Source organism: Semicossyphus pulcher, unplaced genomic scaffold (genome assembly GCF_022749685.1).
Source record: "Semicossyphus pulcher isolate SPU_LCO1_2020_fin unplaced genomic scaffold, fSemPul1.0.p SCAF_10, whole genome shotgun sequence".
Lineage (NCBI taxonomy): Eukaryota > Metazoa > Chordata > Actinopteri > Labriformes > Labridae > Semicossyphus > Semicossyphus pulcher.
In genome coordinates this window covers 15237024-15262812 of record NW_027211604.1, presented here as the reverse complement: position 1 = coordinate 15262812, position 25789 = coordinate 15237024, and the positions used below count along the sequence as shown (strand labels likewise).

At 39.6% G+C, this 25789-nt stretch overlaps 2 protein-coding genes across 2 annotated transcripts; both read left to right on the top strand.

Moving 5' to 3' along the window:
• Positions 1-1617: 1617 nt before the first annotated feature.
• LOC138600805 (calpain-1 catalytic subunit-like) lies at positions 1618-4249 on the top strand (the record flags this gene model as incomplete). The annotated part of the gene is made up of 9 exons (XM_069672318.1): positions 1618-1851; positions 1940-2009; positions 2124-2245; positions 2380-2513; positions 2766-2940; positions 3031-3105; positions 3325-3410; positions 3535-3609; positions 4162-4249. Coding segments are annotated over exons 1-9 (1059 nt in total), but the record flags the coding sequence as incomplete, so codon positions are not given.
• Positions 4250-6226: 1977 nt separating this feature from the next.
• Positions 6227-25785, top strand: LOC138600796 (calpain-1 catalytic subunit-like). The gene is made up of 21 exons (XM_069672305.1): positions 6227-6432; positions 20138-20399; positions 20497-20584; positions 20686-20801; positions 20897-21030; positions 21150-21342; positions 21417-21491; positions 21583-21668; positions 21792-21863; positions 22905-23062; positions 23155-23312; positions 23456-23495; positions 23586-23778; positions 24123-24201; positions 24278-24349; positions 24438-24495; positions 24600-24655; positions 25032-25110; positions 25217-25330; positions 25418-25470; positions 25759-25785. The coding sequence occupies exons 1-21, from the start codon at positions 6227-6229 to the stop codon at positions 25783-25785; spliced, it is 2319 nt and encodes a 772-aa protein (XP_069528406.1).
• The last annotated feature ends 4 nt before the right edge of the window (positions 25786-25789 follow it).

Sequence of the window (25789 nt, the reverse complement as noted above, 5' to 3'; positions counted from 1 at the left end):
GCCCAACGTATGTTGTATCCGATTTCCAACTCAGTCGAGGTTTCTGTAAATGAGAAGTCTGAAAGTCAGAGTTCCAAAGTTGGTAGGATTCAATCTGTTGCATATTTAGGGGATAATTGAGGGTTGTACTGAACAGATTTTTATTTTAAGAAAACTTGGTTTTAAAGAAAATACAGAAACGATTACAAACTTGGACATGAAAAAAATGTCTACGACATTTAAAAAGTAATACATTTAAAGATTCCAGAGGTTTAAAATCAAATTTCTAAAATGTCTAACGGTAAAAGTTTGATTTCATGTGTGCTGTATTTTGTTCAAAGAGTGAGGTGCACTAAAATTAAAAGCAGTCTTTGCAATTGCTCGGGAAGCCATCGGAGGCCGATCTGGGACCTGAAGCTCTGAGGTAAAGCTGTAATTTTCCATGAAGGGTTTTGTAGAAACTGATAAGTATCACGTCACAAGATTTATATGAAACTGGAAAGTGAGTTATCGATCAACATGCAGAGATCTTTATATTTGACTCAATTTGTCACTTTCCTCTTAGATTCATTACTGGAGATCCCTACAACACTCATTGTATTCTAAGTCTAGTCTTCTCTAACACACAGGCATGATTAAAAATCTTGTCTCTTTCATCTATAAATCCTTTATTGGACATTCACCGCCCTACATATCAGCCATGCTGAACTGGACCACTGGAACCTACAAAACTCGCTCTACTGACCGTCATGTGCTTCAAGTCCCTTGTGTTTACTCTGAACTTGGAAAATCCGCCTTTAGTTTTCTGCTCCAAACATGTGAAATTACTTACAACACTAATTTCTCTTTGACAAATGAAGGCGATGGTCTCAAATCACTTCACCTCAGCTTGCCTGGACCTGTTCTGCATGAGTTTTCAGTTAGCTGTTCGCTCTGGAGAACGGCTGCAGCGTTCTTTAAGGTGCTTGGAAATAAACATGGCTTTTAAAACAGGATGTTTTTGGAACTACTTTCTTTTAAAGACTCCATTTTTATAATGCATGATGGCACTTGGTCAGATGAAGAGGCTTTATGTTACTGTTTGTCAAATTAATAGGTACCGGTATGTCACAGGACACAACAAACAGATCTAATCTCTGTCAACATGCAGAACTAACAGACTGACAAAGCTAAGTATTGTTTTGCTGTTTTTAATGCAGCAAAGTTGAGTTTTGCTGCAAAACAATACATTGAACATAATTCAGCAGCTTATTTGGACATTTATAGTTGCTGCAGAGAGCTGTGATCTGCTTTAGGACACTGCTGTATGCACGTTTACATAGCTAAAGAGTAATTAAACATCCAACCATCTCTTAACTCTTCCTCATTGTTCATTTGAATAAGCATACAGCCATGCTAGTCTCTGCAATGTGACTCCTTTAATGCAGGTAGCTCCACCAGATCTGAGAATGCGTGTTGGCTTCAATTGCACTGTGCCACCCAATTCATGTGACTACTTGTGTCTGGTATGCAGTCGATGTACATAAATTTGCTGCAGGATTCCTTCTTTTGTCAAAACAGCTGCCACAGTCCAACATTACACTTTACAGGTAAAGAAGATATATTAGTTTTATCATATTTTAGGCACTCTTCTTCAACATGACGTGCACCAGTGTGAAGATGATTCACTCCCTCTGTGCGGACGGAGGTGAAGGGAGCCTTTGTAACCCAGTGAAATTTAAAGGCCAAGACTTTAAGCAACTCAAGGAAACCCTCCTCAAAGAGAGAAGGACATTCCAGGATGAAACTTTCCCAGCAAACCTGGATTCTCTGGGACAACTTGAGGATTTCACAGCATGGGAGCTCGATGAGGTGAAGTGGCTCAGACCGCCTGTAAGTGAACCTTTCCTTTGTCTGAAATGATCAAACAGATTATATGGGGTTATAGAAAGAAAATATTCACGTGTTTGACTTTTAACAGGACCTTAATCCTGAAGCATCGTTTGTTGTGGACGGGACGTCAAGGTTTGACTTCATTCAAGGAGATATTGGTATGAAACTTCTGAGTTAATCTACTGTTTTATCCAAGATAAAACAGCCTTTCAAATGGAGGTGTTTGGGTTGGTTTAAAATACTCTGACGGTGTTGTCTGTGGTTCCCTGCAGGCAACTGCTGGTTTCTTTCAGCCGTTGGAGCTTTGACACTTCGTAAGTCGCTGATGGTGCAAGTGGTGCCTCTGGATCAAAGCTTCAAGGATAATGACTACGCTGGGATATTTCACTTCAGGGTACAGTCATCTTAGCTTGTCAAAGAACTAAGAACCCAAACAATGCTCGGTGGATCCTTTTCATTTGAAGTGTGCTTTTAAGATAGAAATATATGTACAACTTTGAACTAATCACAGTGATTCATCTTCTCAAGTTTTGGAGATTTGGAAAATGGGTGGATGTTGTCGTCGATGATTTGTTGCCAACACTGGATGAGGTTCCTGTGTCAGTGTCCTCCAGATCTGGAAATGAGTTCTGGGCCCCCCTGCTGGAGAAAGCGTATGCCAAGTACGTGCGTGATGTTTTCTGAACCCTACGTACTTGATTTAATTTCAACACACAAAAGTCAAAGCTGAAAAAGGGTGTTAGTTTGTTCCACTGTTCAGATCCAGATCACCACCATAAGTGTTCTTCTTACCTTGTCCTTTCCATCTTTTTGGATAATTTGACATTGACACTCAAAAATGTTCATCATTCTAGACAAAACCACCAAATCAGCTCTTTTACATTCAAATGTGCCTGTTTACGTTTCTGCCTCAGAGTTTGTGGATCTTACGCAGACATGAACGCTGGCAACCCGCCTGAGGCGCTAAAGGACTTCAGCGGGGGCGTGCACATGACCTACAATCTGTCCAAAGGCTCGCCTGACCTGTGGGATGTCATTACCAGAGCCGCCCAGAGCAAAACTATGATGGGATGTGCGACTTTCTCAGGGGTGAAACGCATACTCATGATTTATTATGTTAGGACAAACATTTAAAACAATCTTTATAATGTAGTAATTATTGAAACGCATGTGTTTCAGGATCAAGGAGAGGACATTTCTGAAAAGTTTGGTCTGGTGGAAGGTCACGCTTTTGGTGTGACAGGAGTCAAACAGGTTTGTTTTTTACCCAGCATTCCTTGTAGTTCAACGTAAACTCGTCAGATTAGCTGATTAATGAGGGGAGTTTTAATGGTGACAGATTTTAACCTTGTAGCTGTTCTTCAATAGTTCTTTCAGTTGTTGCACCCTGTAGCCTCCATAAATAAGTGTTGATATATTAATACTTAGCTGGTGTAATACCCTACGAGTGTTAATATGTTGTTTCCTTACCAGGTTGAGAGTCTGGGAAAAAAGGTGAATCTGGTGAGAGTGTGGAACCCGTGGGGTGAGAAAGAGTGGAACGGAGACTGGAGTGACAAGTGAGGAGAAGTGACGCCTTTACATAATGAATCTTAATCCCATGCTCCCAATCCCACAGCATTATTTATGCAATCAATGCAAAGCGCTTTGTTGTAAAATAAACAAAGCTGACTTGTCTTTCAGGTCGGACTTGTGGAAAACTTTGAGCAAAGAGGAATGGAAGCAGTGTCTGAAAGAGCGCGAGGATGGAGAGTTCTGGTAAAGAAATGAAAAACACGCGGAAAGAAATAATTACCACTTTATTTAAGCAATGTTTCAACATAAATTATTTCAGATAGTTAGTTAGAGGGGGTCAGGGTGCAGTTTTCTGCCCTTTGACTCCCTTCTTAGTCACATAAAGGAACTCAAATGTGTCTTTTGTTGGCTGTATGCACGCTGGCATGATGGGAGAGCGCAGATGGATTTAAACAGGACAAGAAAATAAATCGCTTTTAAAATAGACCCCCCAAAAGCACCCTCATTAGATACCCCTCTCAGAATGGGGATAAATGATATGAATAAAAGATTATACTTTGTTTTGAAGACAGGCATGGAAACACAGATGATGATCTGATCATTAAAAAATGTCTGTTGTAATGCTAAAAACTGCAGTGGGATATGTTGTTAGCAAAGGCAACACACTGACACTGACACACTGCGACCCCCTGGTATATTATTATTATACATTCATGTACATGTGGATTCATCATTATCATTACTTTTCTTTCACTGAATGAGGAAATATTAATCTCATAGTAAAATATATTACAGGATAAACATGGAGGACTTCTGTGCTTATTACGAAGAAATGGACATCTGCTGCGACAGCCCCAACTTTGTGGACGGTGATGCTGCCTGTCAATGGAATTGTTCAATGAAAGAAGGCCGCTGGGAAGCTGGAAAAAATGGTGGGGGCTGCGATACAGAAACAGGTGAGGCTGAAATAATATTATTTAAGCCTATTTTAATTCCAAAACTGTATGAAAAGGATCTGAAAATCAAAATTAAAAAGCTGTAACTGATTCTTTGCTATTGCGTTGATAATGGCGACAGATGAACAACTATCAACGTAATCATAGCATTATTTTAAACAAAGGGTCCTTTATATGAGACAGAGGCACAAAAGCAGACCTCTCATAACCGTACATAACCGTTTTTTATAGCTAGTGTGAGATAATAAGCAAGTGCTACCTGAGCTGTCAACATGAAATCGGTCTTAAGCAGACTTTTTTTATTTTTCTGGCTGGCTCATTTTTAAAGACAACAATGTCAGAGTCTTAACACAGTATAGCTACCTAAGGGCCCGATCAGACAGAACGCGCTTTGCAAGCTGTAAAACGCGAGGCGCACCGCACTGCCTTTTTTGTGGAAGTAAACACCCGATCAGACAGAGCGTGTTTTAGCAGCTGGGGGCGGCTTGTTTTCCTACTGTTGTTAAGGCAACTACCGAATCATTAGCTGTCATTAACCTAACCGTTACACTGTAAACTGACAGAAGGCTCGCCTCTCCTTTCATCCGATTGGACAATGAGAAAAAACGCCCATGAGGGCGCTTTTCTGCTCGGAGTTGACGTTTTTTCAACTCGAGGCGCTCGGAGCGTTTCCTCAAAAACGCGAGGCGCACAGAGCGGAAAAAAGCGAGGTGCTCTACAAAGCAAAAACAGCGCACAAAAAGCATCCCTCTCATTAAAAACAATGACAAAAAAGCCACCCCCAGCTGCTAAAACGCGTCCTGTCTGATCGGGCCCTAGTGCTAACAAAATTAGGCTAAAGACATGCTTTGGCTTATAGAAGGGAAAAGGCTGTGAGGATTATGACGAAACTGTTATAATACAAATACCATGCCATCTTGATTATGCTAACAAATTTTGGCTGGAGTTGCTGGAGTGTAAACTTTCTGAATGCGAAATAGCCTAAAGGGCGAGACAGGGCTGCTTATGTTAGCCATAACTGTGGTACGTTAGCATCTTTGCCTACGAACATTAAATATTCACTTCCTGAACAGGAATTTTTCTAAGCTAACATGTAGTCCTTCTAAACATTGTAGTTAGCTAATGGTATGCTCTTGGGTTTTGAAAGTAAAGCTCAGTATCTACCACAAGTTATTGGATTTGCTAGGTGGTTAGCTTAGTTAGTGTTTGATATAAATTGAACAAATTCCATGTCACGTTGAATTCCTCTTGAACTTGATTGCTGGGAAAAGTGACAGCCCTAGCGTTGGCTAACATTTGCCATTTACGATAAAAGGGAACTAAATTACTGATAAATCTGTTAAATATAACTTGGCACTCAATATACAGTGTATTACTTTTACCACAGCCTCATCGTGCCTAGTTACTGTTGCTAACCAAGTCCCAGAGGAGGCTTGGCCAACACTGAATTGAAAAACCTTTTAAAAGAAGAAGCTGATGAGTGCTTTAACAATCCTATACTTTCCTCAGAGGAGTTTTGGACAAATCCACAGTACCGTCTCACAGTGAAGCCAGTAGAGGGGCACAACGCAGGAGAAAAGAACGTCCTACTGTCTCTGCTGCAGAAGCCGGATGAAGAATATCGCACAAAAGTTCAATATCACTTCATAGGGTTCATCATCTTTGAGGTCAGTTGTGCGCATATGTGTGCTTGTCTGTTCATGGTTGTAAAAAAAAGAAAGAGAGATATGCAGATATATGCAGTCATTGTTGTTTTTATTGACATCTAACCTGATATCCTTATCTTTTATACTTACCAGGTGCCATTAGAGGTAAAACAAATCATTTATGTACCATTTTCATAACCAAGAAATAATCATACTTTAGCCTGCATACATACGTCTATTAAATGAAATGTCCTGTTTATGCAGGCACCCAAAGGGCGACTTACGTCAACGCTCTTCCAGGATCAGGAGCCTCTAAAACTCAGTGACTTCAATGAGAAGAGAGAACTGATCGAGTTCTACAGCTTGGAGCCAGGCGAGTACTTGATCGTTCCCTGCACGTACGAACCCAACAAAACATCAAGCTTCATCATCACAATCTACTCCAAGGCTGAAGCAGAGATGGAGTGAAGTCACCTGAGGCCCAACGGATGACAACCAGCTCATTCCTGGCAGGTTGATGGAGCTACTTTTACTCACTTTCATCAAAAGTCATTTATAGCCCTCTGGTTGATGTTACACTTACTGTTAAGTCTTCATATGCAGTTGTAAAGGACAAATTAATGATTCATGCAAACATAATGTTGTGATTCATCTGTAATATATGAATTCATGATGAGATAAATATTTACAGAACAATTGAAATATTTCATTTCATATTATGAAACTTTGTTTGAACCATTGGGTAGGGGCAGTGATTTGGTTCTGTCAAGAATTTAAAAGGTAACTTGTGAAGCTTTTTAACATTAGTAGAACTATATAGCAGTGTTTTTATGTGTGTCCTTTGTCTATATTAAAAACCCTGAAACTACACCAGGATTTTTCTCTGTGCTGGATTGCTCCTAATGGGTCTGAATTGGCGAAAATAACCTTCGGTCCCCTTTCACTGGCTGCCACAAATAAGTGAAAAGAAACACTGAACAAGCACTGATATCTGCTTATTGCCAACAAATAGAGAATATAATACTGGAATAACTGAAGGACCTGTATAATAAACGGCACACAAAGCCATAATATTTGCATGAACAATTCTACAAAAGGCACCAACACCACAAACACGTGTCATGTTCAGTGAGTGGAATTATGTGAAGTGAAAACTAGCAGGACAGCTGACAGCATCCATCGGTCACTTAAAGTGGCTGCTACACCACTAATTATGCAAAGTGTTCTGCCTTAATTTAATTAAAGCTCCTGTGAGGAGTTTTTCACTGGTTATGAAACGGACTGAAATTTATGCTGATGTCTGTATATGACCTATACAGACCATCAGCGACAAGTTTGATATTTCTATATAGTTGTTTTTAATGCCTGAAAAGGCTGGCAGGGGGTAGGTGTCAGACAAAGAGATCAGCTGCCTGCTGCCTTTGTTTATATTTTCCAGGACAGAAATTGTGAGTGAGTGATACATATGAAAGAAAGCAGGAAGAGATTTGTTAAAAAACCACCACTTTGTCATGTACAGGACAAAATCAGCAAAGAGACAAGAGGTACGGCTTTTCCACAGAGGGCGCCAAAATGTTCACAAAGTGAAAGTTCCTCGCAGGAGCTTTAAAGTAGAAAAGTTTACATTTCATGACATAAATTAATCCATAATTGTTCCAGGTCGTACATGTTTAATCTGCTGTAAATTTAGCCATTTGAACACAGGTGTATTTGGGGATTGACTCCCTTTTGTTGCCAGCCTCAAGTGGCCACTTGCGGAACTGCAGGTTTTGTCCACATTCTGTGTTGTCTTTCAACCCTGAAGGTTTACAGTGGGTTCCTTCAGAAAAAAACTCTTTTCTTTTATATATTTCTATAATTATGTACATATATCAACATTTCTCTATGACGTGTTAGAGATTTGGAAAATAGGTTGATGCTCTCTTTGATGACTTGCCAACATCAAAAGTACATGTGTCTGTTCCCTCCCTGTTGTGGGGTGTGTTTGTGATTGCGGCACTAAAATTATTTCTGTTTGTTTCATTGTTTTAAAGAAAAAAACATTGTTCCAGTTACCACCAAAATTATTCTCCCGTAATGAGTCCTCTGCGTCTTTTGGACCCAGGTGTTGAAAACCTTTTCATGAATGAATCCACATCATAACTCCTCTGGCAATATTTAGGGAAAACAGCTGTCTGTTATGATTGTTGGAGCGTTATGTCTTCGGTGTGACAGACATCAAGCAGGTCTGTCTTCTCAGCACATCCTGTTCCTTTGAGCAAAAGAGGAATGAAGTCTGTAAAGGAGACAGTGGGTAACAGACCTTTACAACCAGATGTTGACAGCCCGTCTTAAACAAGTCTCTTAAAGTCTGCTTGTCAGAACGTAGTTCTATCAGCTCACATTACGCTCACTTGGAGGCAAGGGCGTCACATTGGTGTGGGGCTGAAAAATAAACCTACCCAGGTATATACAGTATATGATTACTATTTTCTGTATTTTTTTTATATCCAGAGCTGCTTACAAGAAACATGTTAATAATCAAAGATAGCTTTAATGTTTAGTTTAATCGTGTTCCCAGGACAGTGGTAAAGATACGTCAAACCTGTCTTTCTGCATGTTTAACTCAAAACCCTGAACATCGCATGCTCCAGTAGCATGTGGCGGCTCAATATGGTATATTAAGAAGCCACACACCGCCAATAGCTTCATCAAGCTCACTGTTAATGAATGTATGAGCCTGTGTTAATGATCATTTCCAGTATGTAGTGCCATTTATTATTAGGACTATTGCTAGGAGTATATTATGATTATACCTTCTCACTGAAATAAAAAACACACATTTACTCCCTATTTTGGATTTCCAACTCAAATTTGATAAACATGATCAGACATTACATCCCTCTTAAGGCAGCTCAGTTATTTTCTCATTAATCCTACTGTGTTACTGTATGGAGCCAGGCAAATATATATATACAAATATTCTAAACCTTACCAAACCTTAATAACTTGGTATTCCCAAAATATTTTTTTTACAGAAATGTTATGTGAAAGTGGACCTACCGCAATGTAGCAAAAATAAATAAATAAATCCACATGCCTGTAACAACTTGTAAAGCAACAAAATAAGTACATTTTTTAAAGTAAAAAATGTTTATTTATTGTAAATCTCTCTCACGGCCTACATGCAGTACCATTAAGGCCCACCAGGGGGCTGCAACCTCTCAGTTCATTTCTGATTTCCATATGGGGGTTATCAATGGGCATGGCCCCCCCTGTGCTAAGTTAATGTTACGCCCCTGCTTGGAAGACATTTTTAGATTAATGTTTAAAAGTTTTTAAAGAAGAACCACAGACTAAATAATCATTCTGCTCTGGGCACATCATCACAGATTCTACTTTGTGTACGATGACGAAAGAGCTGCAAAGTGAGAGGAGCAATTTTGGGTTCTCCTGGTTCCACAAGTAAAAGTCACAGTTATTTATCCAACAGATGATTTTAAGTGACTAGAATTTGAGCTTTAGATACTTTATAGGAACACTGTTGAGTCTGTCTGAGGACTAAAATGAAAAAGTTAACCTTTTCTCACCTTTTAATTTATTTCCACCTTTTACTCTCTTAAAGGTTCTTCTGTATGTCTGTGTGTGTGTGTGTGTGTGTGTGTGTGTGTGTGTGTTCAGCCTGTCCACTAGATATGTACAAGTCACCTTTTGTATTCTCTTTCTGCTTGTTCAAACACGACTGCAAAGCACTTGATGATATGACTGACTGCTGGTGGTGAACACCTACAAAGTGGGAATCTGTTACGAATCTTCCTGGTGACACTGTTACATAATAAATGTTCCTCACTCACTGTTGGCTGCACATACATGTTCGTCACAATCTCTGCAGAGCACTTATTGTACAGGTAATAAAAGTCTCATTGTGTACAGAGCTGACTTTCTTTAGTGAATGTAGAGGGGCTTTAATGGGGCATATTCCCAAAAATGAATATGTCAAAATGCTGTCGAATATACGGAGCTTGAACATCATTTTGCAGTGAACTGAACAACGTGAAACAGAATTAGCATCTAATATAACACGTTCAATTACTGACCTAATTACTGACCTACTTGACTACCTAGGCTGCATGTAAATGATGATATCTTCTTTTTTCTAACTTTTTTATTTATTTTTGCTTTTGCCTGTTTTTGTTTTATTCCCGTCTGTAAAGCACTTTGTAATTGAAAGTGCTGTATAAATAAAGTTTTGACTCAATTTCCTACTAAAAACAAAGTTATTAAAGTATGTCAGTGCATGAATTAGCAAACAACAAGAACAAACAGCCACAAAGTCAGAGCCGAAGAAGCTTTATAGTTGCATGAATTTTTATGTGTAAATCACCTGATGCTAGGAAAATAATAGAGTTGCTTTTAACATGAATTTAGCTGCAGAGGTAAGGTGTCACTGTGGGGGCGAGGCAGTGAGGACTCTCATTGGCAAAATATACAGAAGGGGCACGAGCATGCTGCATGTTGTGAGTCACAGCGGGATGAAACTTGTGATGCATTTAGGGTTAAACCATTCCAAACATTTTTCTAGCATTTACGACTTCATCATGTTTTTCTCTCTCCTTTTTAACGGCACCAAGTACTGCACTCAGCCACCTTTTGTGATCCAGCTGTATGTTGCTAAAGAATAACTCCATTAAACTGTGATTTTACAATGAAATGCCATCACATTACTGTGATGTAGCAGCATGTTGCATGAACTGCAGTTTTACTTTTTAATAACCAGTACAATAACAGAGATACATTCTGACTTTTCAGATAATAAATATCAGATTACTGCGATGTAGCATTTGGTATATGTTGTGCAATAACTCTACAGAAGAGACAGTTTTCTCCTTTGGTGCAATGAAGAACAGACACTATTCTTGCAGGTTGAGTATGTTCACAAAATCCTTCCTTCCTGTTTGGTCAAATGCTACATAAAATCCTGCCTTGGCACAAAAAACAACATTCGACATGCTTTCCCACTTCCCCGCACATACCTCAGAAGTCTGTACATGCAGCAGAGGTGGGGACCAAAATGCACAGTAAAAGCACTCAACGCAGAAAATGTTTGCTGTTGGTGATAGATTATTATACATAATCAGATTATCATTTATGATGCATTCAATTCAAAGCAGGATTTTACACTTTTTTTGTAGCTCCTTAAGTTAAGATCAGTTTAGTCTCTGGTTTAGTTTTTTAGAAGGCCTGCAACGCATGATTATTTTTTAGAAGTTTAATTTATCAGGTGATTATTTTCTCTTTAAAGTAACAAGCACAAACTTTGTCATGTAAATAAATGTCTGCTAAGTCGATATCTATCGCTGAATGAGGTAACATAATGGTGATTGAGCCTGTGGCCCACTGATGAAAGTCTTTGCATTTGCAGTATTACAGACTGGGTGTCTGTGGTGAAATTCGCAGAAAAAATCACAAGCGGCGCCCGCTGCTGCAATTTATCACCATAGGTGCTGCCATAGAGAACGAAACTGAGATCTTTGAGATTATCACTTTAAAGATGACTAAAATAGCCAAAATACTTAAACCACTTAATTTACAGTCAACTGACTGATGAACTAACATACTAATTTCAGCTGTACTTGTTCATCCTGTTTGGTAGCTTTATTAACATGTGACACAGACACATATTTTAGAAGGTCTTAATACACTACATTTTTTGTGTGCATAAATCTTATATTGTGAACGAACAAGTCACTAAAGCTTTCAAATAAAAGGAGGAAGTTGAGAAGTACAATAGTACAATAGATCGCTTTTAGTTTTAAGTAGCACGAGAAGAAGATACACAAGTAATGTTCAAGTACCTCCAATTTGTTCTTAATCACAGAGCTTGAGTATAAATGCTTTACATTACATTCCACTGCTGATTGTACCTTTTATGTGCAGTATGATGACGCTGACACATTGATCACTGCCAAGCAGCTGTCAGTTCAGTGCCAAGCAGACTGCACCGACCTGTACGTATAACACTGATGCAGAGATTTCACATCACATTTCATGCTGCTGTCTCACACTGGGTTTATACTGTGAAACTGTTAGCATGCTCTGACTTTAAAGGTCTGTTCTGTAGTTATTCTTTTGTCTTTGCAGAGTGAAATTTAACGCCAAACTGAGCAGCTCAAGATATCCATCCAGGATGAATGGAGGATCTTCAAGAAAGAAACCCCAGCAAAACTGGGCTCTCTGGGACACTTGAGGATCTCACATCAGAGCAGCTAAGTGAGGTAGAGTGGACATTTACACTAACTTACAATGGATCATTTTCTGAGGTCATACAAACATTTCTCACCTTTTATCAGGACCTTAACCCTGATGCATTATTCGTTCAGGACAGGACTTCAAGTCTCGACTTCAAATATTGAGATGTAGGTAAGTAGACCTACATTTGTAAATGCACTGCAAAGCCCAGCTAAAAGCGGCCGTTATAGGGTTACCATTATGTAATTAAACTAATGCAGTGTGCTCTGTTGTTGCCTGCAGGGAGTTGCTTGTTTCCTTCAGAGCTTTGAATCACCCCACGTCAGTGATGATCCAAAATAAGACCTCTGGATCAAAGCTTCAAGGATGCTAGGACATTTTCCTCAAGGTAAAGTCATTTTCAATTAACGTAATAAAGTACCTGTCAGTTTGCTTCAGATATGGCAAAGGGTTCTGTGACCCCGTGCAGGAGAAAGTGTACCCCAATCAGTGATGATTCATGCCCCCTGCAAAGTGATATTACAGTTAATACCTGAGTGGCAGAGCTTAGGAAGGGGAGGGGAGTTACACTGATCCGATGCTCCGACCAGAGAACCGACTTCCAGGAAATACACTACGTTAGAAAATAGACGTGCTACTCAGGGATGGAAGGAAATACAGTGACTGGTACAAAACAGCACACAGGTTAGTGTCTTAAAATAAAAGGTTTGTTTGAAACTTATTTGACCTTTCTCTACGGTTTCACGTTAGTTCTATTGTATACACAGAGACAAAAACATGCAGCTCAACCCTGTGAGGCCTGAACCATCAAATTATTCCCAGAAAGGTCTAATAGTTTGAATCTGGAGTCTAAATTGAACCTTCTGACCAATTAAGGGAATTAGATAACACATTGCATGTATGAGTTTTGCATCATATTTGTGACATGAGTTACATTATTTTTTTTACATATAAAAGCACACTTTTAAAAGTACTTTATAGAACACAAAACACAAAACAAGACAACACAATAAGCCTGTAAATGTATCAGTTTCCACTCATAAACAATCAAAAGCTTTAGGGAATGCATACTTCACAGATCAATTATCCTGAATACCTATACCTAAATGTATCTTAGTTGATTCAAACATTTTGGACACGATTTTACTATAAATTAATTATAAAATTAATATTGAAATATTGAGTCATTATATGTTGTAGCATCAGCTTAACTTTTTCAAAATTGGAAAAATGTTGACGTCTCATCCAAAGGTCCTCTGGGTCATATATTTTGCCCCCCCTGGTGGAATATTTGTGCACTGCAGGTGTCTGGTTGTAGTCAACAGGTTTTTTCAGGAAAAAAAAGGTAAACACTGATGATGTAGAGGTCGCAAAAACAATATGATACATTTGGTTTTATAGGATGCACTATGTCTTCAAAATGTTACTTAAACATTAAACTACAGGTGTACAAATATTGATATTAAAATGAGAATAGAAACTACAATTTACAGGTACATGGGATGTTTGTGTCACAGGGTTATTCACAGGGATTGTTCCTGACAGGTATAAACGGTTCATTGCAGGAAAGTCTAATGAAAATAACAGTTATTATTGATGACCAGAAGTCTATAGCACCTGCAAGAGAGGAGAAGTTAAACATGATGTGTCCAGTGCGTGTGATGCATCTGCAGTGGTGTTTCCTGCCTGCCTCTGGACGTGTATAAATCCTGGATGGAGGGCAGGTTTGCTCCACTGAATCTTTCTGCAGCCCTGACCATCTCTCACAGTCTGCTCCTGCCCTGTTTGGTGGCTGATCTAACCACACTGTTGTGATGTTACAGACTGAATGATAGTGGTGTAGATTGCATCCGCAGCTCCTGTGGCAGGACATGCATCCTCTGCTGGGGCCTTTTCTCTGAAGGTGTCTGCACTGCGGCATAGCTGTGTTGAAAAGGGAATGAGTCTTTGGACCTTTTGCCATAAAGTTGGACGCTGACTATTGTTTAAAATATTCGGGACTTGTGTCTGTTTGCTTGATTTAATGCATCTGTTGGCGGTGGGTGTAGCTGAGGCAGTAGAAGCCAACAATTAGAAGGAGGGTCCACATACTTTTGGTTATATAGTGAAGGAACTGCCTTTCGTCACAGGTTAGAATTGTGAGACTGTCAGCAGTGTGAATTATGATTTGGCAGTAACAAACATACAAGCAAGCTTTTTAATTTTTTTTTATTTAATCTTTTTTTAACCAGGAAAAAGGTTGCCAAGTAATGCCAAATAAATGCTCGATCCAGGAGAATCCTGATGAACAGAAAAGTTCACTCGGCGTTGTGCCACCCGGTTCTGATCCGGCATATGAGGTTAACTACGTATTCTTCGCCCAGCTAAAGACGTCAGTGTGATGATGCTAATGGGCCTCGGATTCCAAACAACAACTGAGCTGACCTATTGCCCTGCAAAAGAAGCGGTCTTGACCTTCTGCTCTTGGGTTAGTAACTGACCTGAAAGTGACCTTAGGATTCACCCTGTCATATAACCTTATAGTCCCAATAAAGAAAAACTCCCACACACTTCCTACATGTTTATGTGCTGCTGCGTCCACTCCATGCTCTAATATTTACAAAATCATAAAAGCACCATGTGTTAGGTAAGAGACGCTTGTTTTAAGGATAGCGTGTTTACCTCTTGTTAACTGAGAATTTCCCCTTAAGGCCACTTTTAAATCCATAATGCAAAAATGCAAAGAATGTCTGCAGAGTCCAGCGTTTCTCACCTACCCTTAGCTGTTTCAAGTTTATGCTACATTCAGACGGCTTTAAAGTGATGACGCTGTCCCCTGGGCTTAGCCTTCAGCTACCGTCAATCACATGTTTGTTTCAGGTACCTTATTGTTTTTAGAACAGCACAAGTACTCAATAAAACAAAATGAAGAAAAACACACATTAAAGTATCAGAACCAGGATCAGAATCGGGTTTATTGCCAAGTAGGTTTACACATACAGGGAATTTGTTTTGGTGATTTTAGTGCAGAACAATTAACACAGAACTAGAAGAAAATAAGTAAATGACTGAAATAGAATAAGATAAAAAATAGGCATTAAGGATGAAAATATGAAAAGCAATACGTATAATACAAAATATGTACAACATGTGTTATTAAAAGATGTGCAGATGTGCACATCTGTACAGTATAAAATATTAGCAGTTAACCTGCTTTAACTGAAGTCATCATTTAATTTTTACACAATCTACACACAGGTCCAAAATACATTTGTTAGGGAGTAAAAGTAACTCTCTATGATTAGCACATTTTAGCTGATGTTAAAGAAAAAAACAGATAGCTGCTAGGGTAGTGCAACATAAGGCTGATTAAACATGTTGATTATATGTAAAAGGTTTCTCGGTACCCACGGACGGATTATTCTTCTACACTTTCCTAAAATCAATGTCCACATTGATGTTAATCCCTGCTAAAGCTTGGTTCAACAGGTGTCTATTGGCTCGTCCATCACTTTGGTCTTTGATCTTATTCTGTCCAGGAGGAATTGTTTTCATTTTGGTGATCTCCTGACTTTTTTATCTAGCTACATTATCAGATAAACATTTTCAATGACTGATGTTTTCAGTGATTTTCTAGTACTTTATTTTATGACTACATTTCTGAAAAACGAATGCTATTAGTTTTGTGTAACATGGAGGAGCAAGATGGCGGCCTAAAGATGCAGGTGGTTTTGGCTTTCTTTAAGTGTTTGATAAATATAACTTAAAGCTCCTGAGAGGAGTTTTTCGCTGGTTATGAAACAGACTGAAATTAATTCTGATGCCTCTATAATATAGAGGTTTTCATTTGTAGTTGATATAGAGTCTATATCAACTACAAAAGCAAACCAGACCATCAGTGACAAGATTGATTATTTCTATATAGTTATTTATACAATGTAAAATAGCAAATGTTAGCATGCTACCATGCTACACAACTATATTAAACATTGTAAAATAGCAAATGTTGGCATTGGACTGTAGCACTGTGGGAAATTTTGGACTTAAAGAATGACTCTGGGGCAAATTCTTGTTAAACAAGATGCAAACATGCAATGCTTAAGGCAGGTGTTTTATTGTGACGCACATAACTGGCACTGTGTTTTTACGATTACTGTAGCTATAGAACAGATCATGGAGGCAGGGCGGCAGGGCTTTTTTTATAAGCTTTCTGGGGCCCAGCCACTTAAGGGGCCCATTGTCGTAAAATAACTTTTTTTTTTTTATAGAAATGTAGCCTGTTTTAAAATATAAATACCCTCTTAAAATGTCATGATTTATTTTTTAAATCGATTTCCACACATGACCTTAATTGCTATTGTTGCCATATTTCAGTGAATCCTTGACATAAAAGGACCAGCGCACAAATCGAGAAACCAAAAAGGAAGAATAGGACAGAGCTAGCAAGGGCTTTTAAACCAAACAATAAAGTAGTAATTGTGAAAAATACTTTTTTTAATTGACTTTAATTTGAACTTAAGGATTCTTCTGTGGATAATAATGATAAGGTGCCTGTATGAGTTTAAAATGTATGTGTTCATGTTTGGGGTCATGTTGAGATGCGCATGCTTTTATATGAACAACTCAGGTTTTAGGGAGGGACCTTTCAGGGGCCCAGCAATTTCTGTGGCTGGGCCTGCATGGAGGGGAGGACGGAGAAAACAAACACTTAAAAGATGACATTTGTCATCTTGTTTTCCAGGTAAATCATCTTTCTCTACGATGTACCTTCAATGCATACGGGAGTTAACACATACTGTGTAACCATGTAGGATAATGGAGTCAGCAGTATCTTTTGTAAACTTGTGCTTATATCCGCTTTCATTGAAAACACTTTCCCTTATTATGAGATGTTTTCTTTGCTTAAATATGCAATTGTGCCTTCAGGTATCTGGATTCTTCCAACATCTCCTGTCCCAAATAGAACAACAACACTTATAAGTGACTTCTGAATTGGCATCTTTACTTTTGGCTCCACATTTCCTCGGAAGTAAAGCTGGCAGACATCCCTGCCACCTGTTCATAAAACCACAAATTACAATGTAATTAGATTGAATAAAAAAACCTTTTTCTTTGCTCACTAATACTTCCTGACTTTGCTTTACAGTAAATCATTTTAAAAGTCCCGGTGTAACACTTCTTTGCAGTCAGCAATGACTCCTGCCTTCACTCTGTGTTCTGCTTTGAACATTAATTTAGAAAAGCACGACTTGTGATAAAGAGGTTGTTTTAAGCAAAGCATTTTTTGTTGTTTAGCAAGAATTCTCCCCAGGGCTGCTCTTACGTCCATTATGTCTCACAGCAGGGAATGTCCGGGGATGTGTGCTGACATGTCCAGAGCTGGCAGAAGAACAACATTTTTTTTTGCGTTTCTGGTTTCAACCTTGTGAGGAACCATTAAAAAAGAGCATAAACCAAGATGCAACAATTTATTTTTCCATATCATGACCTGTCATTACATCACAAACGTCATCTTTATCGTTTTAGTGTCTCGCTTGCGCTGAAAGCATCAAACAAACAACTCATTTTACAGCCTGGAAAAGGACGGCTATCTGCTTTACGTAACAATTCCATAGGTGTATTTGCATATAGTACTGCAGCGCAAAATGCAAGTTATGAGATACTTTTCCTAAAGCTGTTGACATATATATCATGTCTAGACAGATTTTCCCCCGAGGGCGAATGTAAACCTGAAGTCAAACAACAAAGTTGTTGAGAGATGCTTTGTCATGTGTGAAAAGGCGCACATTGTTCCTGCAGCAGGCTTACGCAGTGACAGTGGTGCTTATAGATTAACCTTCTGCTTTGTGTGTGCTTCGTAATCAGTGTGGTGAGTGGTTTGCAGCAGCCCTGTAATCATCATTAAGCGGATGCATTAAAGGGTTCCTGAAGTTAGACAGGTTTCTGAAATGCTGTCCCTTATAGCTGCATTGATATTTAACACCAGGCTACTTATAATCTCTGCACAGGAGGTTGGGTTTTCACTTGTTTGTCAGCAGCATTACAGACAGACAGGCCTGCTTTACGTGAAACTGTGTGGCAGCATAAAGCATGGAGCACATCTACATTTGATTAGATAAGATAAGATAGACTTTATTGATCCCCCATTGGGGCAAATTCACTTGTTTCAACAGCTCAAAGTAAAGGACAGGGTAAAACAAGTGATGGATAATAAAATAAAAAAAAGGCAAAACAAAAAGACAATAAAATGCAATCATCATTTTAATAATAAATATATACACTATGTACACCTTTAATTTATTGTGGATGGTTTTTGTACAAAAAAATTGCACCAATTTAAAAACACACACACACACACACACACACACACACACACACACACACACACACAGACAGTGTGTATCATGGTGATATGGTTCATAATAAGTAAATTTACCTATAGTGACCTATTGCAGAATAAATAACAAGTGCACATGAAAAGTAATTGCACAGACATAATTGCACGGTATGGATGAGGTAATAAAAATGCAGAAGTATATGTACTAAAGTGTGATATTATAATAATATGTTAGAGTAGATGTGCATAAATAGAACAGTGCAAAGTAGCTGCCATGTAGTGACTGGTGGATGAGTTACAGAGTATTGTGGTCAGACTGTGATGCTGGTGTTATAAAGTCTGACTGCAGATGGGATGAATGACCTGCGATAGCGCTCCTTCTTGCAGGGCGGGTGCTGCTAAAGGAGCTGCTTAAGGCCCCCACAGTATCGTGCAGGGGGTGAGAGGGGTTGTCCATGATAGATGTCAGCTTGGCTAAACATCCTCCTCTCACCCACCTCCTCTATGGATTCCAGAGGACAGTCCAGGCCTTCCTGATCAGTTGATGCACTTGCAAGATTCCCCACAGGGAATTTCTGAATGAGTATATGCAGACCTAGAATAGTAGATCTTGCAGATACGGCGTTGTTTTCCTGCTCCTCTTATTTATAAAGCATAAACCCTTTTTTATTTCTTGCATGTTTGTAATTGTTTTGAAAGGCGCTATACAAATAAAGTTATTCTTATGTTTGTGACATAGATATAGTTATAACACTGTAAAACTCTGAGGTTATGTAATATACAATTGTAAAGAATCACGGGCCCCATAGAGCTTTATTTTGTTTTTCACAGGACTATTTGGGTTACATATAGTCGGTTTTGCAAGGTATAGATGTGACCTTTTTGTGTGGATCCATTGCACACCTGTTATTTTATTTTAATTTGAATGCTTATTGTCTTCATTCTTGCTTTTTAAAGCCATATATGACAGTGACATGTTTTGTTTTCTTGCAGCGTGCTGTGTGCGTGACAGTTCTCAGGTGCGAATCCTGCCTGAGGGGAGTCTCACTAATCCCACCATCATAGTTACGAGCAAACATGGATTCACCAAATTCTTTACTAAGTCACTTTTTTAGAAAAAGTTGAGTTCTTATGAGCTCACGTCCCACAAAAAGTTGATGCCAAATTTCACTTTTTCACAGATATCACATGAAAGCTGTTTTTCTCTTCTGTTTTTCATAACTTTGTTTTGGTGTAAAGATGCACAAAGACTGTGTGTGCAGTTCAAGCAGGCATGATGTGACATTAAGAATGTCAGGTGACACTTCACCAGAGGGGATATTTTATCCCACAAAACCAGTTTTCTCGACCAGAAACTTCCCAGCCCCCTGTAATTTAAGCTTCACTATACCTTCTTAGGGGAGGGTCTGGCTGTAGAATTATGCAATACACTGTGTATATAAGTGAGGGAAAGTCTGCTGCAAAACTCAGACTGGACACTTCCAAGTCTCTTCTCCTACAGGGAAGCAGCAGTTGGTTTGCAGCCGTCTTGCAGGTAACACCCTCCAGCCCTGTCAGACTTAAACAGCTTCTGCATCTCACATGAGATTCATAATCCTCTAATGTTGTCTGTCCTTGTTTCGCAGTCTGTCTGAAGCTCTCGTCATCATGCCTGAGTCTGGAACTTGCACCTCTATCATCAACCTGCGTTACCAGGATGGCAGCGAGGGGAGCCCTAACAACCCTGCCAAGTACAACAACCAGGACTATGCGCAGCTGAAGGACAACCACCTCCGCAGAGGGAGGCCATTTGTGGACGACAGCTTCCCACCTGACAACCGCTCTCTGGGGGACATGCCTGATCTGCCACGGTGGCGTGAGAATCAAGTGGAGTGGCTCCGTCCAGCGGTAAATACTATAAAATATTATTTTATAGTATACATGTATATTTGTACAGTATAAGAACACACATTTATTTATTTATTTCCTCTGATGTGTTGCTCAGGAAATCTTGAAAAGACAAGGCATCGATGCTGAGCCTTGCTTCTGCTCCAAGGGAGCCTCACGCTTTGACTTCGGGCAAGGCCAGCTGGGTAAGAAGGAAAACTCTGTCTTACAGCTAAAAACATCTTAAAATTAATACTTTGATTTGTTGAAAACTCCTAACAAAACATTGTTTTTCTTAATTTGTCAGGTAACTGCTGGTTTCTGGCTGCAATCTCTGCCTTGACTTTCCATAAAGGCCTGATGGTGCAAGTTGTGCCTATGGACCAGTCCTTCAAGAACTATGCTGGGATCTTTCACTTCAGGGTAGGTTCATTAATAACACACACAAACAATGCTTTCATGATGCACAATACCCTCTTTTCCTTATCTAACTTGTCATTCTGTCCTTTCTGTGTCAGTTCTGGAGGTTCGGCAAGTGGGTGGATGTTGTCATTGATGATCATCTGCCAACAATTGACAACGGGCTGCTCTCTGTGAGGTCCACAAGCGGCAACGAGTTCTGGGTCCCTCTGCTGGAGAAAGCATACGCCAAGTATGAAACCAGCACTCATCAGAAACACTTACAGTTGTCGCAAAGACTCCAGAATTTGGTTTACTCTGACCACTGACCACATGCAACATGTGCCAACATCTTCTCTCTCTCTCCATCAGAGTATGCGGTTCATACGCTGACTTGAATGCCGGCTTGCCATCGGAGGCCTGCAAGGACTTCAGTGGAGGCGTGCACATGATGTACGAGCTCAAGGAGGTCCACAGTGTTGGCCACGATGAGGAGCTGTGGAACTCACTCAGCAACGCCACCGGCTGCAATTCAATGATTTGCTGTGGGACTGCGCAGAAAGGGGTAAGAACCATTTACTTAGATATAAAATTTTAAAAAAAATCATCAGGCTAATCTAACTGTTTTGTCTGTTTCAGGGTGAGATTGTGAACACAATAGCACACACTGGATTGGTGGATGCACATGCCTATTCTGTCACAGCAGTCACTGAGGTACAATTTCTGTGTGCATAAAACAGGAAGGTTTTTTTTCAGCAGTTTGTTGGTCTCTGCTTGTTTATCTGATTCCTCATTTCACCTTTAGGTCACGTATTACGGCTCCAAAGTGAAGCTGGTGCGAATCATGAACCCTTGGGGCAAAACGGAGTGGAACGGAAAGTGGAGTGACAAGTAAATAATCCTACTTCTACTTACATGCAATAAAAATCTAGCTTATACTGCACTATGACCGAAGACTTAAGCGGGAAAAAACAAGGACTCTATCACTGATGTATTCTCCCCCTGTGTGTTCAGGTCAGACAACTGGAACAGAGTGAGCCCAGAGGATCGGGAGAAGTGTTTCGACCGCGACGATGGAGAGTTCTGGTAAATATATAAAAGCACCATGTGAAGTTGAAAAAATGTGTTTCTTACTAATGTGTGAAACAATGTGTGTACATCTCTAGTAACATTGCTCCAAAGCACTACTCGTGGTCAAAGACCAAACCAGGGGCCCGATTCACAATCATATTCTTAATCTTCTTAAGTGCAATTCACTATTATTTTCTGTGGAACAGTCTTGTTTTGTACGAACTTCTTTATTTTATGACTTAGGAACTTCTTAGATGAGATGAGCTGTGTATGTAATGTAATTAGGCGTGTCATTATTGACTTTAAAGGACTGACATGTTATTTCAATTCATTAAAATAATAACTGTCACATTTGCTAGCTTAACTTTAGTACATATGAGATGTCCACCAAAAGCAAGAGTGACATGCTAACTTTCTAAATGAATGTTTAAAGCTCCTGTGAGGAACTCTCAGTTTGTGTTGATGTTGACGCCCCCTGTGGACAAAGCCGTACCTCTTATCTCTGCGCTGATTTTGCCCTGTACATGCTTAAGTGGTGGTTTTTAACAAAAACTCCTTCCTTCTTTTAATATGTCATATATCACTCACTTTCAATTTCTGCCCTGGAAAATGTAAACAAACGACAGCGTGCAGTTAATCGCTTCATCTGACCCCCTAAGAACAATGCAAACTAAGAACTTTGCTTTCAAAAACCTCATGTAGTCTTTGCTTTTTTCTTATGAGGAAATATAAGAACAAAGTTCGGGGGAAAAAACACAAGAACTTTATTCAGGAATATCACATTTTCGTAACTGTTATCTTAATACTAAAGTTATGAAGAAAATTGCACTTAAGAAGATTTTTTTTCCCTAAGGATGCTTTGTGAATCCGGCCCCTGGTTCCTTTAAACAGTGATGCCTGATAATGAATAAACAAATGCACAAATTAAGTTGAATTAAAAGCCATACAGCTGTTCTTCTTCTTTCCTTTGGCTGTAGACTGCAGAATTTGCCATTGGTTGACATTTCTTCTGGCCTTTTCTTTTCTGTTTCTTGCATTGCTGCGTTTATCCGTCAGGATGGAGTTGGAGGACTTCTGTCGCTACTTCCTGATGCTGTTCATCTGCTGCGAGAACCCTAACTTTATTGACGGAGACCTCACCTGCCAGTGGAAGTGCATGATTTACGACGGCAGCTGGGATGCAGGAAGAACTGCAGGCGGCAGTTTGTCCAACTGTGAGTCTTTCTTTAACCCTTTATAACTGCAAAAGTGTTTTAAATGTCACAGAGGAGTCAACTGAAGTTTTAATGTCTCTCATCACCCGCAGCTTCCTTTGCAACAAACCCTCAGTATCGCATCCAGGTGACGACAATCGATAAGACCGAAAAGGAAGACAAAAACATCCTGCTCTCTCTGATGCAGAAACCGAAGCAGAAGACTCGCAAACAGATCCGTTCCTACCCTATCGGAGTCACCGTCTTCAAGGTTTGTTTCCTCAAATTTGGTGTGACTTCACTGAATTCATGACTGTGAAGTACAAATTGCATATAAGACGGTTCAAAAATTATGACACACTTGACTTATATCTAAACTATATATTAACATTCTTCTTCCTGTTTCACTTTCAGGTTCCAGAAGGGGTAAGCATTAACCTCACACTCCACCTGCGCACACACAGCATTTTCCACATTTAAATGATCGTTATAATGCGATTCCATCCCATGACACGAGGTTCATATTGTTTCCAGACACCACCAGGTCGCCTGGGGTCCTCCTTCTTCAACACAAACAGGCCCATGAAGGACACACAGATGTACACCTACAACAGGGACCTGATCGAGCAGCACAGTCTGGAGCCTGGAGAGTACGTGATCATCCCATCCACCATGAAGCCCTACCAGAGCGCAGAGTTCGTCCTCACCGTCTACTCCAAGTCTGAGGCTAAGATCACGTAAGGCTTTTGAATTCAAACAAATGTATCAAATTGCTCAGTGCATCAGTGTTGAATTAAAAGGTTTGCATGAATAAAACATCCTGTAAAAATCCAGCCAAGCGTTTGATACCAGCTTTGGAACTCGATGTTGTATTTCTCCACTAAACTTTTATTTTGTTAGCTTGTTGCACTTCCTGTACAGTTGGTAATAACCTTAGTAATTAAAACAGATTTAATATTAAGCTAAACTGTGTAATCTGGTCTTTGAATTAGGCGTAGATGTTTGCTCCAACAGAATAAGAACCATGAAATCAATGATACAGGAAGTGACTCATTTGACTCATATTCTGCTCTGCATCCAGCCCCCACGACGGACACTGTGATGATGATGATGACCATCACGAGACCGCAGACAACAAAGAGAACTTGATTCTTCCCGAGGTATAAAATGAAACAACTTTCTCTGTCAGTAAGAGAGATTAATTTGACCTCTGACCTATTAACTTCTCATCTTTAGATACCAAATGAAAAAAAAGACGAGGAGCCCAAGGATAAGACCCGTTTCCTTTTCAACCGCTATGCTGATCAGGTGTGTTTCTCCTCTCTTCGCTCATCCATCTGCTTGGCAGTTTATTCTCTCTTTGTTGTTTTAAACAGTGTTGTTGTTTCTGTGTCAGAGAGGTCAGCTGAGCGCCTTCCAGCTCCAGAAGCTGCTGAATGACAACTTCCCTCACGGTGAGTTCATTTTCATCACGCACGCTTCAAACGCATTTGTTGGGAATCAAATTATTTCAGCAGTTTGACAACCAGTTGAGTTTCTCTGTGTCCATAATTCACAGGGACCAGGTGGGGCTTTGATTTGGCCACCTGCAGGAGCATGATCGCTACAGTGGATGTATCCTAAAAAAGAAATGTAACCCTGTTTTTCCTCACGTCTCACCCCGCATGATCACATACTTCTGTGTTCATTGTTTTTAGCACCAAAACACCAACACAAATTTCTTGTATGTCTACTTGGAAATAAACCGATGCCATTAAGTCAAAATGAAATCACCACAATCACAAGTTTAAGTAGTATTTTGTCTGTTTTTGTCTGAGCGATCCTTAACATGCAAAGGTCGACAAAAACATGAGGATGTCCATCACTGAGTTCACGGCCCTGTGGAATAAGATTGAAGAATACAAGGTGGCTGATAGTCAGACATATTTTCATGTCATTTTCAAGTTTAAAGAGCTTTTAATTTCTAAATGTCGGCGAATCTTCTTTGCAGAAAAACTTCCATCGCGCTGATTTGAACAAGAATGGATCCCTGTCTGACTACGAGGTCTCGATGGCAATCAGGGCAGCAGGTAATGAAACTATTGTTCGATTCAACCCTCATATTAAAATGATTCCAATAAAGGGGAACATGTTCACAACTGTGACTGTAACTCCTTCTCCTTGTGTTTGTACCAGGAATGGATCCAGACAGCCTGGAGGTGAAGCTGTTTATCTTCCGCTATTCAGGCAACTCCAACACCACCTTGGAGAGCTTCGTCGCTCTCATGATGCGTCTGGAGAAGACGACGAGTGAGTGACGGGGCAACCTTCTTTGTTTCGGATTAATCCTAAAATCTGTTGTGTTTCATGCTAATGCGACTTTTTTTTCCTTTACAGATATCTTCAAGGACAAATCCTCTGATGGAGTGATCCACCTGACCTGGGATGAGGCAAGTCTATTTTCAATTCTGTCTCAAGCCATACAGCATACAGATGTAGAACATGTGGCAGAAGTATTCACATCATTTACTGCAATATGAAACAACTAATAGTCTTGTGTTGAAATGTAATGCAGAATTGCAGTGTTATCTGCATCAGTGCATCCTATTTTATAAGCACATACATTTTGTGTGAAAATCTTAAACCTGTAAAGTAATTATCAGCTAAAACTGTATATTTCTATTATGAAATTTGATCTATACTAACATTTCTTCAAACTGCCTTTCCTTTTGTTTCAGTGGTCCAACATCACCATATACAACTGAGCCC

What these genes read in the sequence shown, in the direction of transcription:
- LOC138600796 (XM_069672305.1), top strand. Translation starts at nt 6,227, where the DNA reads ATGCAGGCACCCAAAGGGCGACTTACGTCAACGCTCTTCCAGGATCAG. An exon ending in GTGGGACTGCGCAGAAAGGG is followed by an intron (nt 21,343 to 21,416) that starts GTAAGAACCATT and finishes TGTCTGTTTCAG; the next exon opens with GGTGAGATTGTGAACACAAT. An exon ending in TCCACCTGACCTGGGATGAG is followed by an intron (nt 25,471 to 25,758) that starts GCAAGTCTATTT and finishes CTTTTGTTTCAG; the next exon opens with TGGTCCAACATCACCATATA.